General features: G+C 38.6%; 1 protein-coding gene across 2 annotated transcripts in view; it reads right to left on the minus strand.

Moving 5' to 3' along the window:
* UBE2Q2 (ubiquitin conjugating enzyme E2 Q2) overlaps positions 1–20740 on the minus strand; it is a 45551-nt gene that overhangs the window by 15717 nt on the left and 9094 nt on the right. Inside the window, exons 2-6 of one of the 2 annotated variants that reach the window (XM_033517074.1) lie at positions 13876–13980; positions 7187–7291; positions 6520–6576; positions 6232–6315; positions 4267–4407 (exon numbers count right to left, since the gene is read on the minus strand). In XM_033517074.1, coding sequence (XP_033372965.1) covers positions 4267–4407; positions 6232–6315; positions 6520–6576; positions 7187–7291; positions 13876–13980 — 492 coding nt within the window. The remainder of the gene's footprint in view (positions 1–4266; positions 4408–6231; positions 6316–6519; positions 6577–7186; positions 7292–13875; positions 13981–20740) is intronic. The other variant, XM_015639196.3, reaches the window with a different exon arrangement.

Genomic DNA, 20740 nt, shown 5'->3' on the forward strand with positions numbered 1-20740 from the left:
TTCCACAGACTGTCAGCCTATAAATATAGGCAATTTAAGAACAAGTCAGATAGTCAAAGACATCCTGTGGAAAACTACCTCTCTCACTGCATCTCTATTTTCATCCAATTAAACTACTGAATTTCTATCCATAATGTTGGAAGTTCATCTTGGCAAATGAAAATATAAGTATCTTCTGTACTGGAGACATTTAAAAACCAAAGCTTAACACACCCACATCCCCCTGAGTGCTATTATAGCTACTGATATATTAGGTGATATTAAAGAAGTTAGTTGTAGTGTGTGTAAGCAAGCCTTAACACACTTTGTCTCTAACAGTTTTTCACCCTTTTTTCCCCTAGGAGTTTCTGGTTGAGCTGCCCATTCCTTAAATAGCAGTACTAAATATAGTTACACTTGCTACTCTAAAGAATCAATGGACTGCAAACCAGTAATCTACAATCAGGAGAAAGAGGATAGCAAGCTTAACTTAAGAAGTTTAGCACAAGAGCTTATTTGATGTGCTCTGAACTACCCTTGCAGGAACCTGAAGAAGGTAACAGCTAAACCTGATGGTAAAGCCTAATGCCAAACACCAGTGCTCTGAAGCACGTCTCCATTCTGGTGTCACTTGTGTGTTTTGGAGCCACTGTAAAGAGCAGTTTAGAAGAGAGCACAACTTGCATCCCACTACTGCACGATACAGAGCATTCAGGTCAGTTTTGACTACAGTGATACTAAAATTAAAAACTTTTTCCATAACTCACTACACTCAAGTGAGAGTTTCAAAGACTGAACTCAGATATAAATAACAGTATCCTTCTGGAAAAGTGGGACTTGACACTCCAAGGGAGATAAAGTTCCCATTTCTCAAATTGTGGCAATAAGATTTATAGTTGCAACTGCCTCAGACATAGTGGTCAATCATGGGATCTGTCACATGGGGCTGATGCCAAGAGCAGAAAGGCAAAGCCATTTCATCTGAAGTAATTAAATGAGCAGCCAGACCAGACCCAAGTGACTTTCTTTTTCCCTAATAAATAATCAAATAGGCAAAAAAAGTCTCACTTAATCGTGCTGTCCTGTACTAGCATATTTTGTGGCTCTCCAGAACAATAAGCAGGTAAGCTGGAGAAATCCCTGTTACAAGAGGCAAACATCTTTGTCTCTTTTTGTCTCAGCCAGTTGCTGAGAGCTGCAAGTAACAAAATTATCTGATGTAGGAATTCTCACATACAAAATCATCGGACATGAAAAATATTCACGAGATGCATCACTAGAAGCCTGCAACATTCTCAAACTCTTCCCCCCAAGGATGAGGCACTGCTGGAAACACGAAACTCGTGCTGCAGTCAGATCAGAACTTGCCATTGCCCTGCTGTAAAAAGGGCACAGAGACATCAGGGGGTTCTCTTCCCTTTCCTACACTCAAAATGCACCCAGAGCCTGTTCTTCCTGCCAAGTTACAGGGGATAAGGAGGTGCAGTTCACTGCAGTTTTATATCCAAAGAGCTGATTGTTTTCTGTCTGATCAGAAAAACACTGTGAACACATCAGAACACTACAGGAAGCCTCCTCACTCAATATATTTCAGAATATTTAGTCACAAGACTAAAAATTACCTGCTGAAATAAAACAAGAAAACTTGTCCAAGATAATAAACTGAAATCTAAAATGACCCAAAAAGAGCTAAAGAGCACAAGTTCCATTGTCACTGAACTTTCTCCATATTTGTGCAGAAGCACATTCATTCCTAGAAGTTAAAGTAGGTTCATACCTCCTTCAAGGATTAGGAGACTAAAAATAAAAATGACACCTTACATTTCATAAAATCTGAAGATGAAAGAGACATTGGAGACTTCTAAAGGGAAGTGCTTAAATTCCTCAGTATGAAACAGGAAAAGCTAATAGCATTATCTAAAAAAGAAAGGCATTAATCTCTAAAATGACTATGTGGGGAGAGACCTCTGAAAAGCAAGCAGCAGCAAGTTGATAAATATTTGAAGTTAATGATTGCAGTTCAAAGACCTTTTTTAACTCCAGGTATGCAAGTGGTTCTTTAGAGTTATTACAATGTTAAGAGAAGGATTAATTCTTGCTCCAAGTTACATACTGTACCACAAGCCAAATTTATTTCCTGATGCCAGCAAGAAGAATGGGATTAAGAATACTGCCAAGGACAGAACTCATTTACAAAATTAGTAAATATACCTTCTTAACTTGTACAACACACATAAACCCTAAAAACTCCTATAACAACATCCTGAGAAGCAGAAAATTGCCTTTAACTTATCAGGAATAAATGAGTGGGGTGCATGCACTGCTTTTCCATGAACAAGCCTTGAGTGTGATCTGTAACTCCAGCCTGCAATGCAGCCAAGGGGAGAGAGGACAGCCCATGGACTTGGGCCAAAGAACATGGAAAGGAACTGTAAAGTCTTCTGGCTGCACTGGGCACCAGTCACAGCACTGTATTATGCTGCATATTCCCTTTTCCAACAAGCAGCATGTCAATAGCATGGGTTTGTTTTACTGGCCTCTGCTGAGGAAACAAAGTATCCCAAAAAGCTGCATGGCTCCCCTGAAAAAACAGATTAGGTTTAGCCATGCACTTAGGTTTGAGAAACTCCTGCCATCCTCCAAGAAACCCAGCTATGAGGGCTGCACAGACTTAAATCTTGCTTTGTGCTAGGACACTCAGCAAACTTCTGCTCTTTTAGAGCATAGTTACCACATTGTATTAGAAGCCCCCTGTTTTGGCAGCATGGAGGACCAATAAACTTGGTCCTGGTGCTACTGGGTTAGCTCTTTCCTAGGTCAGTAGTACAGCTATAGATTTTGGTTCTCCAGCACCTAAGAGTAAACCCTCGCAAGTCCTTGGAGAAATTATTTCAGCAGCACAGCTATTTCTGGTGACCCACAAAAATACCATAGTTCCTCAGCAGTAACTGAATACCCTGTTCCCTGTATTCAGCTGACCTTGTTTATGCACCAGCATCAACGAGAGTGTCTTGGCATGAGAAGCAGCTATTATGTAAGTTGAATCTGCTGTTGTCAAACAGAAAACCAGCAGTGTTCATTTCAGCTCCACTAAACGTGGAGAGAAAAAGCAAAAGGAAAGGCAGTATTTGCCAAATGGGAAAAGAACAGATAAAAGGAAATCTGCAGTTTTAAGAGGCTTTCTGCATCAAAGAAGAATGCTGACACTACAAAAACCTTTTTTCTGTTCTACCAAATTTTCGATGATTGTAAAGCAGGCCATGCCTTTCAGGCTGGGAGAGGATATCTTCTCTTTAACAGTTAAAGGCTCTTTACTATTAGGATTGAGTTATACACACTGAAACATACAAAACCTCACTAGGCATCTTAAACTGTGAACATTCATGTCTAAACAAAACCAGAAAGTGACTGTTGTGTTTATGGTTAGTCAAGTCTCAAAACCAGACTTGACTATACAGCCAAAGCAGTTTGGGACCTTACATTTACCTGCTTTTAAACCCTGAAATGCCAATCAGGTCTGGGTGTTAAAATTTTAAAATCCTTTGGATGAGGCAGATCATAAACAAAGTAATTAATTTCATGTTTTACACATTTTAAGCCTCTATAAAACAAAAGCATTGATTTCTTTGGGAGTCAGGGTAAATAAAATTAAGATTGTATGACATTATCACACCCTCCTGCATGCACCTTTGAGAAATAGAAGCCTCTCTGGAACTTAGCACTTGGGACAGAACACTTCTGGAGTTCTAAGCCTCTGGAGAACAAGCACTTTTTCTACAACTGCCTGCTGGCAAGATCACTCAGAAAACTGACAACGAAGCTGCAGAGCTGCTGAAGGCCCCTTACTTTACACATGGCAATAAAAAAACAGCACAACAATCTACCACCCTTCATTAATTTCCAGGTGGAACAGCTATTACTGAAAAACTCAAGCATAAAATGGATTTAAACCACAGGTTTACCAATATTTTAAGTCACCCATAACTTCTAATACAGGCAATTTTAATTATGGCTTTAGTTTTTTTACTTTAATAAGGGTTCAGCAACAAAAGTCACACTCACAGCCTAGATGCACTCTGCTGATTCTGCAAGGAGAACTAATGTTTGTGACAAATGTACCAAGCAAGAAACAGAGGGACAACTGTTTGCATGGATACCTCTGGATATGAGCAGTTAAACCATTAGGGACAGGTTAGGTGCATAGCAGTGGGCTTTCTTTGCTGAAAAAAAAATTCTATTTTAAAGTCAGAAGTATTGCAAAGAAGAAGCATGGAATCTTTAACTCACATTTAAGTGATCTTGCCTTTGATTTTTTCTGATTTTTTCTAAGATTGCAAGGTTCTCTTTTTCAATGCCTTCATCCTCAGATTTCTTCCCATCAACTGGCTCCTCCTCCTTCATATCATAGTGATCCAGATCTTCAATGTCCTACAGGAGAGAGAGAAGGTAATTGTAAATAATTGTACTGTGCTCTTCATTCAATGAAACCCTCTCCAAGGGCATGTTGGATATAGTCACATAGTGCACTATACAAATACAAATGAAACCCAAATTCACAACATATTTCTGGTCACAGAAACAAGCACAACCTCTGCAAGAAGATAGGATTGTAGAGAATTAGCCCACTCAAGTAGATAGCAAACTAGAGAATCCAAAAGTACCCCAAGTTAGGGAGGCTCCAAGATGTTTCTAAAAGCAGACTCTTGCAATTAGAACCCCAGCTATACTACACTTCTCACAAGCAGTGATTAACATAACTGACAGGGCTACAGCAAGCCTTCAAGAAAGTTAAATATTAGAAAACTAGGTGTACTTTATTCAAGGTTAACATTTCAGACAAAGATTAGATGTAGTAATTTTGGAATCAGGACATAAAACAAAATTCTGTGGTCAAGCATTCTGATCACACAAGCCAACAGTTCAGTTCTATGTTCTAGGCCAAGGCACTAAAACCTGTCCACTCTGTATGCTGAGATGGGGTTATCTTGTTGCAGAGGAGCACTCAGCTTCAGACAATCACCTAAATGTGAGTCAAATGCTGGCTGTGGAGAGGAGGGGAAGCATGTAAATACCTTAGCATGAAAAAGGAAGCATTACAGCAGCCACACCAGCAGGCTTTGGTTACACAACTACCAGATATACTCCAGTATGCAGAGCTCTGCCACACCTGGGTGCTAGGAATAAGGTGTGGTGATTGGCTCATGCAAATGTGGAGGAGTTATTAAGTATGGTAGGAAGAAGTTTTGTTAAGGTTTGTGGTTCTTTTGACATGTACTTTTGTGGTTCCAATTTGGTGTTGAACACTTTATGTTCTCCCCTTAATGCTGAGTCATTTATAACATGGGGCTGCTCTCTATGCACCATCTGTTTGCATGGCAGGAAAACTCAAATTTAAGCACGCTCTATGTAACAAGAAACACACCTGGTACATTTGATAACAGTTTCCTTCAGCTGTAACAGACTCTAGATTGAGTTTTCTTCAAAATGCTCATGTTTCTCCAATGACAGAGCCAAGGAATTGTACACTGCTTCTGCATTTACAACTAGAACTAAATTACAGCTTGCAGATATCACTGCCACACAGAATGCTCCCTGACAGCTGATAAATAAAGGGAGACCATTTCTTTTTTGTACAAAGTAACCCAAACAATGCAAAAGGTTACTCTAGCAGTCTGCAAGCAACCAGAGCCTTGCAGCAGCAGGATATGGGACACATCTTTGCAGAAACACCTGCTCCAGCAAACAGTTTGGATCAAGCTAGATATGGTTTAAGAAAGGCTGCTTCAAATTAATTTAAGAATTTGGTAACATTTAGATCTTTTCTACAGGTAGATCATTTATTCAGAGAGAGTTATCATTCTTTCTACACCTTCATTAAAAAAAAAATCTAAATCTGAAGTAGTCAGAACAGTTCTACTATAATAAAGCAACTTATGGTGGTATAGAAAACAAGCACCTTGGAGCTATTCTAACATGTAGCAGAAACAAGCAAAAAGGGTGATATTTACAACTAAAAAGCTCTTTAAAGAGAGCACCATGTTGCCAGACATGGACATAAAAATTTCATGTGTCTGTTTTGATGTCCTTCCATTTCTTTCAATTGATTACAGTCAAAACCTAGCTCACCCATGTAATGAATCAGCAAACTGATTTACTCTTAGCCAGTCTGGTTCAATTTGGGAGGCACTTCCAACTGTATCAGAGCCAGTTCACATGCTGCTTGAAATAGGAGTTAACAATGCAAAAACTTACTGATTTGGCACACAATGTTATGTATTGTTTGACTAAAGCACAAACAGATGTCCAATTCTCTGTATCCAACCTCACAGCTGAGATCTAGGTTTAAGAAGAAAATTTCACTAGTTTTCTGGTTGAAGGGAAAGCTGACATTCAGGTAAACATCCAAATTTTAATTATCTTTTCTGCTGAACTCCAGGGAGGTCACATTTTACAATAATGGTTTAATTATTAGCCAGAAATCACACAGCAAAATGCCAAAATTCTACTAGATTAGGACAATGATCTCATATATAGACATACTTCACCCATATCTTCTTCTTCCTCCTCCTCTGATGTAACTTCTTCTGTTGTTCCATTCTGCAATACAACAATGAAAGTTCTGCATAAATTCTGTATATGCTTCTTGCCTTCAAAATCAGCAAGTCTACTCTCAAAGAAAAGCAGTAAATGCAAAAGTTACATGTTAAACTTCAGTCCCTTCAAAATTCTCCATTTTTCAAGTGCACAAGAAGTAATTGTCCCTACCCAAAGTAACATATGGCCTTGATATCCCATGTCTCTGCAAGGGATTGAAGAAGGAAAACATCAACACTAGTTCATCCAGGTGCACACTGTGAAACACATACTCCTCAACAAAAAGCCAGATATTTCAGAAAAAGTAAGTTTGGGAAGCACTCCAAGTACACAGAGATTGGCTTTAGTGTTTAGGAGGGAATTAAACTTGACAGCACTGGTATCACATACACACCTTTCAGTGATACTTCAAAAGGAATTGTGTAATATTATCACACCATTATTAAATGGATTTTGCAAACAAAATTCAGATTGAAGACACCATAATGCAGAAGTGCATCATATCAGTTCTGGTTTACACAAGCTTTAATCATTCCCATTATCTTGCTTCTTGGAGTTAAAAAAAACAATGCCTTCATTGGCATAAGAAGGTGCCCATAGCTTTTAAATTTACCTGTCCAGCTGGCAATGGCTGATCTAACATTTCAACATCTGGATGCTGAGGAAGATTATATAATCTGCAGAGGTCACATATTAATCGCTTCAGCTGCTGAAGAAGCTATAAAAAACAAGAAAACATGGATATGTTTATTTAAACCAAAGCACAGAGATATATTCTGAATTTTCTTCACACATTGATAATGAACTTAAAGTAAGTGTACAGCATTTGAATCTGCTCAGGCTGGAATAAAATTTCCTCTGTAATATTTGTAGTAAAGTCCTCACATTAGAAGCTCAAGGACATGGCAAGTTAATGATGACTCTCATTCATCTTCCTATGTCTATGAAGAAAGCCATGAGCAGAAAAATAACTCGCCCTGACAGTATCATCCATTCCAAATACAGGTGTCTGAGCTACACATCACTACGGAATAAGCAAATGGTCACATTCCATGAGACAAAATGGTCCATTCCCATTTCCCAGCTTAAATAACCACATCTTCAAAAAACTTGCCAAGGAGGAACAGTGTTTTGGAAGGAACAGTATAGAAAACAGAGGTTTTCCATATCCTGAATTCTTTTCCAAGGCACACCAGCCAGGCAGTAGAAACAAGACAAACCCTGTCAAAGTCCCAGGAGCCAGGCAGGCTTTGAACTGCAGCCCAGGCACTCTGCTTGCTGTATCTTGTGTCAGGGTGAGGCACAATCAGTTACTATCTATGACTTGTGTTTCCAACCTGCAGCATTCCATTGATTGTGCTCTGTTAGCTGCAAACTATGCAACACCTCACACTTGCTAATGCAAGCCAGGAAAAAAAATTTACTTCTGCAGAAACAAACGTTAAGTTTGGTCTTTGATCACCACACTAATTAAGTTGATTTCTACAGATGTTCACTTTCTCTAGGAGGCAACTCAGATTCATACTTAAGGCCAAGACATGAAAGACTATACTACTGCATTTCCTAACTTTCCAAGGTCTTTGCACAGCTATGTCAGGAAAACAAAAAAAAGACTGCAAAATCCATTTGTAAAAGGGTCAACACCTCATTATTTCCAAAATAATTCCCTAGATGAAGCTTGCAGAAATTATACATCCATTTAAGGACTTTTCTTTCAGATACCAAGGAGAATTTGTCTTGCCAATTGTTGAGGGTAGTGTGCAAGACAGTCATTTCTGCACACACACTCCAAAATGCACATCTATAACCTTGCTATTGGCCAGTTTAAATGCTCTCACCTTACCCCACTGGAAGTGAAAAATTCAGTCTTTCCAGGGTTAAGAGCTCCTTTCCAAGCCCAAATCACTAAGAGTGATAGGCAAATGTTGCCCTTATGCTATCTGAAAGCTTCAGTGCTTTTCCCTTCTACAGCAGAATTCCACATTGTGTTTCATAGGAATGCTATTTATCTGAGGCCATGAACTGAGATACCAGCCTGCATTACAACACTATCACACCATGTCTGCTGTTTCTGCATCATTCACGAGAGTCAATCCAACCCAAAAATAAAGCAGATAATCAACTTAACTTAAAAATAAAGCTGATATCACCAGAAGGACTGGGACACCAGCACCACATTTCTTAGGAATATATACATGAGACATGATAGATTTTGGCAAAAACCCTTCTGTTCTGTAACAATCACATTTCTCATCAGCATTAAGTCTCTGCACTTCTTTGAAGCTTCCTGGGTATCTAGAACATCAGGAAATCTTTCAGCAGACAGGAATCAGGTTAATCAATCAAAAAGTTAGTTGCCAGATAGAATCAGAGGTCTTAGAACTATTATTTTCAGTATGTGCAAGATGCTTAAAGTTGCACTGCTACACATTTTGTTGATAAACTTTTTCTCTGCACAAACATTGCCTCATGGAGAGCTGGAGCACAAACCATACAATCCCAGGAGCTGTAATTCTTCTCACAGAGGCAATAATTTGTTCACATCTTCTGTGAATCATACAAAAAATAAATCCAAGCAGTGAGAGAAGACTGCCACCATTGGCATTTGCTGGTCAATTAGCACTGGCCTTGGAAAAGCAGATAAACACAGTATTAGATGTGCCTTGACAGAGAGACAATAAGGGCTGGAGAGTTAAGAACTGCTTGCTGCCCTGCTTCCTTCCCTCCCTCCCCCTTCCTCCCCACACAATGTCCTGTCAGCTGAACTGAAATTCAGAAGGGATTTTTGCAACCAGGACCTAACACACTGCAAGCTTCCCTTACTTCCAAGCACAGCACCACAAGCAAGGAACAGCAGCACCCTCAAAATAACAAGGTGCTGGCACAGCCTGGGCTGAGTTACAGCTGTGCCTGGGGAGGGCCTCCAGCAGCTTTTCACCTTCTCATTTCCACTGCACCACAGATCACACTACTATGTGGCAACTTAGCAGCTTTGTGGCAGATCAATTCCTGGTGTGCTTCAGCACAGAGCACCATTTCATCATGAAGGGGGAAGGCAAAGACCTGCTGAGAGCAGGGATCCTCCTCCTTGGCAGGATTCTACATTGCAGGGTCAGCTTAATGCAACTCATACTGCAGTTCATTTTTATAGATCAGCAGCTTATTTAAAATCAGTGTCTACAATTTGCAAAGGTGGTGGCAGAGCAAGAAGCTGATCCTGTCTGTACAACCCTCTCACACTTCTTCATTATTGCTACATTTTTCCTCCACAGGAATTGATTTAATACCATTGATCTTTCTGCCATGGATCACCATCACTGTTATCCTTTATTCTCTGCTCATCTGTATGAAAAATCACGGGATAATTTCAGCTGAAAGGCATATCTGGAAGACATCTGATCCAGTCCTGTGCTCTAAGCAGGGCCTGGCATGGTTTGGTGTGTGTTGGTATGTACACAAACAGACTATCAAAAGGGAGTGCAGATTTCTGTCGTGTATTAATAATTTAAATGTATTTCCAGGGTAACTCCACAGGCTTGACTAATGTAAAATGAATGCTTAACACACACTTGGAGGCCACTTGGAGAAAGAAAAGTGAGCTATCAGTACACCAGCAGTTTCCCTGGAATACAAACTGCCTAAAGCACGAAGTAAACAGCAACTAGAACTCATAACCCACAGGGTAAAGGAGCAATGTGAAGAGCCTGCAGAAGGGAAACCCTCAAATCATCAAATACAACACATTAATACATTTGTTATATTTATTATAATTAATATCAAAATAACAAATTACACCATTAGAATACACATCCTCTATAATTTTTAATGTTTCAGGAGTTCTGAGAAGTTGGTTCTTTTGGACACCGTAACGCTGGTTTAGAACACAAGCACCTCTTGGAATTTTGCTTCCTATCTTAATGTCCTGTACATCTGAAAACAGTTTAGAACAATTTTTTCTGAAACCCAGCCTACACTAGGAAGCTTTTTTGATGTATGAAGATTTCTTTCTAATGCAGTATGAAAGCATTAACAATTTTAGGATACCTTTGATGAGATTAATATCCTGCTGGTTTCACTATGAAATGCCCTGTTTCCTAATTCCCAAGAAAAATGAATTTAAGAAGTACAGTTTAAGCATGGAAATGATTATTCTATGTGTCTCTACCTATACCCACAGTATCTGTATAAGAATAAATGCATCAATAGGTCTGAGTATACCACTGAGAAAGTGCTGAAGAAAGATTCAAATGGAAACAGAGGGAAGCAATAATTGTCACTTGGAGTGTGGCCACTATTTGGTTATCAGGTAACAGTGACAGTACCTCCCCTGGCCTCCTCCACAACCAGCAGCCTCAGGCAGTTTCAAAATACAGCAAAGCTGATTTCTGCATTTTGCCTCTGCAACTCCCAGTGCAGAAATAGGTGCTGCCACACAGAGTTTGCAAGAGGCAACATTCTTCCCTGAAATGCCTCCATGAGGGACTTAATCTATAATATTAACACAGAAGCAGAGTACTTCAAGACAGCAGTTTATCCAAGCAGTAAACATACTTATGCCAGGAATTGTGTATTTACCTTTGACATCTTCCAGACAAGTATAAGGTTGAGAGTGTAAGAATTAAAGCTGACTCTCTCAATTTAAGCACATTTCCCTATTCTCTTCAAAAAGCAAACCTCCAAAATTGTGTAGAGCTATACTTAACATTTCATGAAATGACATTTGAGGCTTCAGACCTGCATCATGTAACTCTCATAACATTAAACAGAACAAGGTAATCACAGTAAGATCTCTCTTTTGCATAGCACAGCCACTAGAAGGCAGATGGCAGTTTCATACTTAGGAAGTCTAAAGTTTGGCTGATTTTTCAGAAGGAAATTCAGGAGACACTAGGGGCTAAAAGAACTCTGTAGCCTCATCTACTGACTGAAACTTGTCCAAAATTGACAACCAAGCAGCTAAGCTGTCCAAACCTGATGCTATCCATGCTGATCACATTCTTAATAACCTTTCAACATTTTCAGTGTTTTGACAAGTTTTCATAGCAAAAGCAGCATGGCTGGTGCAAGGTAACTAACACAGTTTCAGATCCACAGAAGATTTTCCAGGAAACACATGTATGATTTCAACATCATAAACCAGTTTTTGTTATACCATTCAAACAACAAGGCTTCCACAGGTCAAACATTTATGCCTGAAGAGCATATTCTTCAGTTTCCCAACAGCTGACACCTGTCCCATGCTACAAAGCAGGTAGAAAGGGCAGTGGAATACCAAGGGCTAAACCAGGGTACATGTGCTAGCACTGCTTTTAGCACAGCTGAGCTCCTGGAAGAGTCAAATGCCTTTTCCCATGCAAAATTTGACTGCTCCAGTAACCTTGAGTTTAGAGCAATATGGCACTGATAATCTTTCACCTGCAGTAAATTAAAAGAAAGCTAATTTGAAACATTCTAGATGATTCTAAATTAAACAAAGTGAATTTTTACGAGACTGTGATAAATTAGAAGCATTTGGATTTTTTATCCCTTCCTACTCTGCTGTAAAAGTCTGTGTGAGCTGCTCCATGCCATTAAAAGGGAGAGTGTTCCATGGGGAAGAGTTATAGGGAAAAAAAACCCCAATTAGGAAGTTTCAAATCATGTCTTTTGAGCAAAAAAAGCAGTCAGATTTTGTACTGCAAGTATTTGTCTCCTCAGCCACTCCCATCTGCCTTCACCTTGGCATAGCACGATGCAGGGTGGATTCCTGAGAAACCAATGGGCCATCACAGGTGTCTATTACATCAACTCATCAGCTTTTACATGGGCAAGTACAATCTTGATAACAGAAGCTGTTTTCTTACCAGCTACATAAGCAGTCTGTGTGCATATGCAACTCAGCACAGCAAGTCCCATGCATGTACACAACAAAGCTTTCCAGCCTCTTGCAGGCAACTGCACACAGGAAATATTTGTCCAGAACCTTTAGGCTGAATATCAAGCCACACCAGCTTCAAGCTACACAATCTTCTGAAAAGAGTCTTAAAGCAAAAAGCTCATTTGGCCAGACTGTCTGCTAGTACCCCTTTCTGCGTCTTTCCAGACAAAGACTAAGATTTATAATACTCTTCTGAAGGTAGTTCAGTCCAAATTTTAGACTGAAATAGAAAATACAGATATGTACATCTTGCACAGTCAAATCCAGCAAAATTCATGAAAACACTAATGTTCCTCTACAATTGTTTTTAATTATGGCAAGGCCCACAATGACTCACTTTTATTAGTTTCCTAATTATTTCTGCTAGAAATCAAATGCATCCTAAACTAGCTTCAGAAAGACATTTGTGCATTTTTATTTAAAGCCAGGTATCCTGGATGAACATTATCCCAGTAAACCTAACAAGTAGGTTTTCTTAAGAAAGAACATTCCAAATTTTTCCCAAACCAGACAAATACTAAGCACATAATCCATACAATAAGCAGTATGCTGCAGACTGATTTGTTTTGTATGGATCCCATTCATGTCCACCAAAATAAACACAAAATGCTAGTATCATCTGTTAATAAAGAGTTTGTCAGCATGTTGCAATACTCCTTTTTGTGGCACAAACTGCATTTGTACTTAAACTTATTTCCAAGCACTGTTTAAGGACAGTTTCCTACACAGAACAGGAAGTTAATTTTTGTATTCATGTGCCCCTCCCCTGAGCTCCCATTGGCACATGAAAAGGGTATTTAAGTAAGATATAATGCTTGAGTTTTCTGAAATCCAAAACCATCAGAAAGGAAATCTTTATATACAGATTAAGTAGCAATTGTCCAAAGTCACAACACTGCTAAGGAACACCTTCATGAACCAGAAGCTATCCGGTCAAGTTTCCTTTGAAAGAATTCAAGAAACCAAGAATTCTTGGTATTATTGTCATGTTTTGGAGGCTACACATTCTCAAGAGTACAAAGTTTTGCCTCTGGAATTGACTTCTGTGCAAAGAAAACTCTACAACACCTGTTTTATTCAGCAGTTTTAATATTTTTACCCACTTTGCTGTTTCATTATTTTCAGAAAACTTCACACTGTAATTACTGGGGTTGAAACTTGACTTCAATGCTTACTCTCTAGAAGAAGGTACCTTTTCCTTCTTGCCTCAAATCTTTTGGATTACTTTTAGCTCATAAGTTTTTTTGGAAGAGAAAGTTGTCTTTATAAAATCCCCCAAATAACCCTAAAACTGAACTAGTTGACCTATACTTGTTAATGTGACAAAGTCAAGTAAACACACAAGGCCAAGTAAATGCCCAAAGTAACCAAAATACTTCACTCACCAGAGTATTGCTCTTCTTAATATCTTCTAAACGTTCTAAGACTGAAGTCAGGTTTGGGTCATCTGATTCTACAAACCATATTGGTGATGAAGAGGGGTAAGATTCCTGTTTAAAAAAGAGAAACAACACAAGACCCAACAAATAAACAAAAAATCCCAAAGCTTTTAAAAAATCATTTACCCCCAAAATTTCATAACACAGTATTAATACCACCTTTAATCTTACTTGTGTCAGGTAACACAGAAGCTTTTAAAACCACATTTTAAACAATGCAAAAGAAATTGAAAGAAATCCATCCAACTCGTTCTTCTAGTATTTCAACTGATTTTTGTCTCAGATGATGGATATACATAAGAAGCAGTGCTGAAATGTTTAAAACCTTGGGGGCAGGTGGAGCAGGAGGGACAAATTTAAATATATTTAGGTATGGGTGATTATTAGCAAAAAAAAATGGAACCACGAGTAGTGCATGTCAAAAAAATAAAAGTGATGCTGATTTTTCATAATAACACAGCTACCTGCATAGAAAAGCAATAAAACTTGGAGTCTTTAGATTTCTTCCTCAAACAGGATTATTGAAACTCTTCTAGCACCAACCCACAGACAAAAGCAATACAGCTCAAATGTCCTACCTTGAAGGACAGTTTAACTGGCACATCACAGTCCCAAAATCTGCCATTTTATCTTTGTACCACCAAGCTCATAGAGGACATCCCCCTGCTGAAGATTTCTCATGGAATACACTGCATCCAGGAAAGCTCATGGCATTACTCCATTCCATCCAGAGAGTCCCACAGCTGGCAGGCAGGCACCAGGACACAGCCAGGTGACACCAAATGGGCTCACAGGATTACAAGTGTGCTCCATTTGTTTTTTTCACAACAAGCCATGGTGTGGGCACATGGAACCCATGGGAGAGACACAGCTCATGGGTGCCACTAAGGTGCCACAGAATGCAGCCCTTCCAAAGGTGCTTGGCAGACCCCCTGCTACAGAAAGGTAAATAGAAACCCTTTGGTTCTTGTTCAGATGTTTCAAAAACCAATTCCAATTTTCTCCTCACACAGGTTGGGTGATATTGTGAGGATGGAAGATACCATGTAGCTTCCAACTCAACAGTAAGTGTTCCTTCATATCATTGATTTTAGTTATTTATTTTAGTTATTTAAGGCCTTCTCCACTTCTCACCCTTTCAATTAAACTTTAGTAGCTGAGGACAAATTGCTGAACCTCAGTTTTATCACACAGGTATTATCTTTGTATCCCCAGGTCTTACAAAATAATGAGGGAATTTTCATTCATTTCCCTCACTGCTGTTGAAAAGGGAAAAAAAAAACATCTCTCTCATTCCAGAGACAATAAATTATGTTTCAATCTTCAAAAGTTAACAGGCAAGGCTTGAAAACTGGAGGAAAATACAAGCATGTCAGAACTGGCTTTTAATAAAGTATTTCCTAACTGACCTTCTATCTGAAGTTCTGAACCCCATAAACGAACCCGTATGACTACAGGACATCAACTTTGGCAAAACAGACTGACACCATACAAGTTCTAGATACAGCAGTCTAAAATTCTCATCTTCTGGAAACTGAAGCCTTTGCATAAACTTATTTTTTAACAAGTTCAATCCCCTCAAGTTTATGTATAAATTTATTTTTTTTTAAATCACAGCTACAAACTTCTTAAAGGAATACATAATATTCCCAGTATCTTTATGAAATGACAAACTGTTCCCATCTTTCATCTTCACTTCAAAGCACACAATACACACTATACTATGCTTTGCTTGCTCTTTGTATTTCTCAATGGAAATGTTGGTGCAATCTGAAGTCATGGTAGTAGTGTTTCCCCTACTGCTTTTCTCTTAACTTCATGAGCTGCACTGAGAAGTTTGGGTCTCAAGAACAGCTGGGTCAAAGAAGTATTCAGGCAGTGGGGCCACAGTTAGCAGAGATTCCCTTGTGTTGCTCCCCCACAAAGCAGAGACCTTGGAATATTTATTCTTGATTAACTAAGGCCTAACATCTCAAATACATATCAATAAAGTCAAGTGCTCAGCTTGCCGAGATTTATGGCTAAGGCAGGCTTACAGATGTGGTTTAATCATTTTCTTTACACAACACAGTACTTGAGAAGAGTATTTTCTTCTCAGTTTCACTTAATGGATTAACCACTATCTCTGTGGGAGAAACAAGGCTGAATTTTCCTTTGCCACTGGGTTTCTAAACTTATTTTTAGGAGTTAATTTATTAAAGGTGTTTCAGGTTTCGTACTGATAACATCTCACTCACTTTTAATAACATGCAAGCTACTTGTGAAGTCTTCTGCACTGGTGCAACCTTCTCACCTCAAGCCTTTCCCACTGCACACTGACCTGGATGTGCAGGGGGAACAATAGGAGGGAATCTCTGCTAACTGTGGCCCCACTGCCTGAATACTTCTTTGACTCAGCTGTTCTTGAGACCCAAACTTCTCAGAGCAGCTCATGAAGGTAAGAAAAAGACAGTAGGGGAAACACTACTACCATGACTTTATATTACACCAACATTCTCATCAAGAAATACAAAGAGCAAGCAAAATCCCTTCCAAGATTCACCAAGCCATCTGTTTTTTAAAATCCTCAGACTCAACAGAATAAAAATATTCTTCAGATACAGTCACATTTGGACTGTGCACATATGCACCATTCTGCTAACAGGTATTTTTGGCTTTTTTTTTTTAAATCAAGCATTTTAAAAATTATGTTAGTCCAGACCTACAAAAATCTATTAATTGCAAAGATTTATATTAGACAAGCACCTGCTGGTCCTCTCTTCTAAATCGTATCTGGAATCTGAAGACTGCTTAGAGAGTGGAACTCAACTCTTCCCTGTCTACACTCCTTTTCTCTGACAATTTTATTTCTCCTTTTTCAACCTAAAGAACAGCCCTACAGTAGGACATTCCTCATTGTAACCAGTATCTATTCCAGTCTGGGGGCCTATATAATTATCACCTCCAAAATACTTGCAGCATGTACATGTACATCAGCTAGATACAAGACTGACAGTGCAGATCTGATGATCAAGCAATTCCACTATGAGTTTAAATACACTGCAGTGGCTACTTGAACATGCTGCTACCCTCCTGCTCTGAGGGACAGTTCTTACTCATGGTTTACACTCAGCTCCATTTTGTGCCCTGAAAACAAGCCCTCCTGAAGGTGAGAAAACCTACAAGGACTCAATACTGCCTGGAGTGTATAGCACCCATGAATGACTATGTCCTAAAAATTATTAACTATTAAATTTTTAGCCTGATCTAGCTTTTGAAACATGAATGGGAGGAGCGCACTTCTCAGGAAGGCTCTTCAACACTACAAGCATATTTACTCAGCTTTATCAGAAAATATTTCAAGTTTTACATTTTTGGAATATGACTATTTAATTGCACATTCCAACTTTTTCACAACAGATACTTAATATTAAAATACAAATTCAGTCAAGCTTTCATTTTGTGGCAACGCTTAATTTGTCACACTTACCAATAAATATATTAATTTAATTAAAAAACAAATGCCATTATGTTTCTTTAGATCTGTAAGTAATCCATATTTTTGGAACAGCTGATTTCCACGTGGATATGAGTCACTATATTTTGAAATACAGAATTCACACATGAACTTCAAACGTTCTGAACTTGAGATATAAAAAGGCTCATGAGTTTGTAATAACCACAGCAGGCAACTTAAAGCTAAGCTTGTGGTTTGTAAGGTTAAACAACTGAACTTCACGTGAGCTAATTCTGTTGAGAGAATTAAATCAGCTTTTTTTTTTCTGTATCTACATGCTATAGAGATAAGAGGTGGATTTGAGCTGTGTCATGTAAGGCTTCTCAAAGACAATATATAATGAGAGGAACCCTAAAATAGCAGTTACTTTACTATTAATTATCAGTGGTTAAAAAGCCCCATTACTGTGGGCCTTTCACTAGAGAGCTGCCATGCAGGGACTCTGTCTCTATGATCCCTTCAGCTGCACAGCTCTCACCATATTCAGTGTTGGAGATGTTTTATGTAACTGCTGCATTTTTTGCTGCTCTCCACAAGCAAAGGCAGCAGCTCATCTGCAGAGGGGGTGCTGTGGGGCACAGCAGTGCCCACTGGCCAGCAGTGACAGCACAGCTCACCCACATGGGGCAGGACAAAGGCAGCATGTTTACAGCAGCACAGATACAATTACAATTCATGGCATCATCACTTCTAGAGACTCTTTGTATCAGCACCAGGACAGACTGGGAGCTTTGTCAAGGCAAATGCTTCTGTGACAGAATGCAGCAAAAGAATTTAGCCTGCTAATAAACACACAAAATACAAAGGGAATAAAACCCTGCACTCCTGCCATGGGAACAATTTCAAAACTGATCAAAATCATTTAGGAAAACCACTGTGTTAGAAGAATACACACGGGATCTCACTGTTCAGGCATTCCATTACATCCTCTGTAAGAGCTCTTCTTACATTCAACAACTTTGCTAACCAAAGGGAAAAAAAAAAAAAGCAGCAAAATGTGACAGAAGATTCTAGGAACACACACAGTAAGACAGCTTTTCCCAGGCAGGATCTGTCATCTAAGTATATCCTATCTAAGCTTCCTCATCCTTAACAATAAGGCCGTTTCCTTGCAATGTTATATAATCTTTATCCTGCTTTCTAAAGCTACAGTGACACAATTTTGATGTAAGAGACTTTTAAACAAGACATTTCTAAATTACTACAATACTGTTAGAATTGTGATGTTGCTAAATCAAAACATCTCACTCTTAACATTACCTGCAGTTTGCTACAATGCAAAAGAATAATCATCTCTCCTTGTACACAACTGAGCCATTTTCTCACAGCTAAGTGGTAGGAAAACACATTTAAACACATGGCTACTGCATTATGATTTAAAAATACAATGACAAAGTGACAGTTCTTAATTTTCTTTAATTTCCTGATCATACTAGATGGAAAAAAGTGTGGGGGTGGTTTCCTTTAAAAATCCTTAGCATACTGTCTGAACAAATTTAAACCATTTTTATTTCTTTCTTTTTAAGTTTTCACAAAATCCCCATCATAGACAGAACCTAGTTCTATACTTTTTATACCAGATACAACTAAAACTTAGCTAATCTTCCTAACAGTCCTTCTAATATTCATTTTCTCAGTCCCAAAATTTTTTTTCACTCTTTTTTTACAAAAAGCAGAACATCAAATTCCCAGGTTTAAACTAACCAGCTTAGATACTCTGAGAAGGCTGGAAAGAGACCATTCTTGCTCACTCAAATCTTGGTAATGAAGTAAATCCTAATGGAGCAAGACATCTCAGAGATCCAATATAATCTTCTCAAGGTGAATACACTTGCCTCTATAAACATATGCCAAAAAATTGATTTCAAATCACAGATGGCTTTCCAACTTCGTCCATTTAATTAAACAGGAGAATCAGATCATTATTAAGGTGGCCTTAATAAGGGTCATATATAAATCCTACATGAACATTCAATAAACACTGAAGAATAAACAGCAATTAGCTACACTTTAGTACACATTATTTGCAATTGTTAGTGAATCATTCACCACTTATTTTTCCATCTGTATCAAGCTGCCTTTAGAAGAAAAAACCCACAAAGTTAATATTAACAAAAATACCAGGATTTAGGCAGATATTCTTAAAGCTAAAGTTTAACTTGGTGACCATAAAACACTAGTACTTACAGCTACTTAAAACAGCATTAGTTGTGATTACACAACTGACAGAGTGTTTCCCATTATTAGAGGCCAAATTTTCCAAAGGCAGCTTAAGAAGCAGCAAGCATTTTCTACCACTAGCAGCTCAAGTGCCAGTGAAATCCACAGGCTTAAGAACCTTTAAAAGCCAGCAGATTGTCATCTGTCCTCTCAACCAATCCTTTATAACAATTAAGAAAGAAGAAAGCATGAAGAATCAATTTCATTGAAAATAATCCAAATCAAACTATTTCCCAGAAACCTCCAGTTACTTAAACCCCCCCAAATTTTTATTTTCAAACAGTCAGACATCACCATTTGCTGTGTTGTATAGATCAAGTCATTGAACATTACAATACTCTAACATTTGCACTTTTAGATATGAAAAATCTGTCATTTCTTAAAGACTCTAAGATGTCAGTGATCCAGAGTTCTAAAAGATAAGAAAAGCGTTTGCAATGGAGAGTTTAAAATGCAATTTAGTATTTCTGGTAGCATGGAAGCAAAGTGAATTTTAAACATCACTACCAAACAAGAGATAAACTAACTTGCTTTTCCTCTTGAATTTTAAAACCATATGTAACATGCTATTCACTTGCCTGAAGGCAAGCCTGTATAGCTTTACTTTTTGTCCATCCTCCCTAAAGCCTGACAGGCTCAGTTCAGCGAGAACACTTGTTTACCACCACACAACACCAAGTCCTGCACTTGGTATTCACCAAGTTCAGCTCTCTGAAATACACATCTCTCCCTACAACATACAAAATTACTGCAATTCTACTCCTAAATTTAATGGCTGTATTGACAGCTGTAACCTGTACACAATCCCAGGTGAAGCATCATCCTTTGGTAGGATCTCTGGGATTGCCACAGTTTAATCATCTTGCACCTTTACAGGAAGAAGGTGAAAGAATCCCCTAATCCTGTCCTATGTCAGTTCTGCTAATACACTCAGTGCTGCAGAAGCCAATACCTTCAGGAGTGCATTAAATCAACACAACAAGCAGGGTCACAGCTGGCCTCTCCCACACACTCTCTAGGGAAGGAGGCAAGTGTAGCAAAGTACCCTGGTTTCCAATTGTTCAGGTTATTAAACACAGCCATGCTAGAAGGGGG

The sequence above is a fragment of the Parus major genome, chromosome 10 (genome assembly GCF_001522545.3).
Source record: "Parus major isolate Abel chromosome 10, Parus_major1.1, whole genome shotgun sequence".
Taxonomy (NCBI): Eukaryota; Metazoa; Chordata; class Aves; order Passeriformes; family Paridae; genus Parus; species Parus major.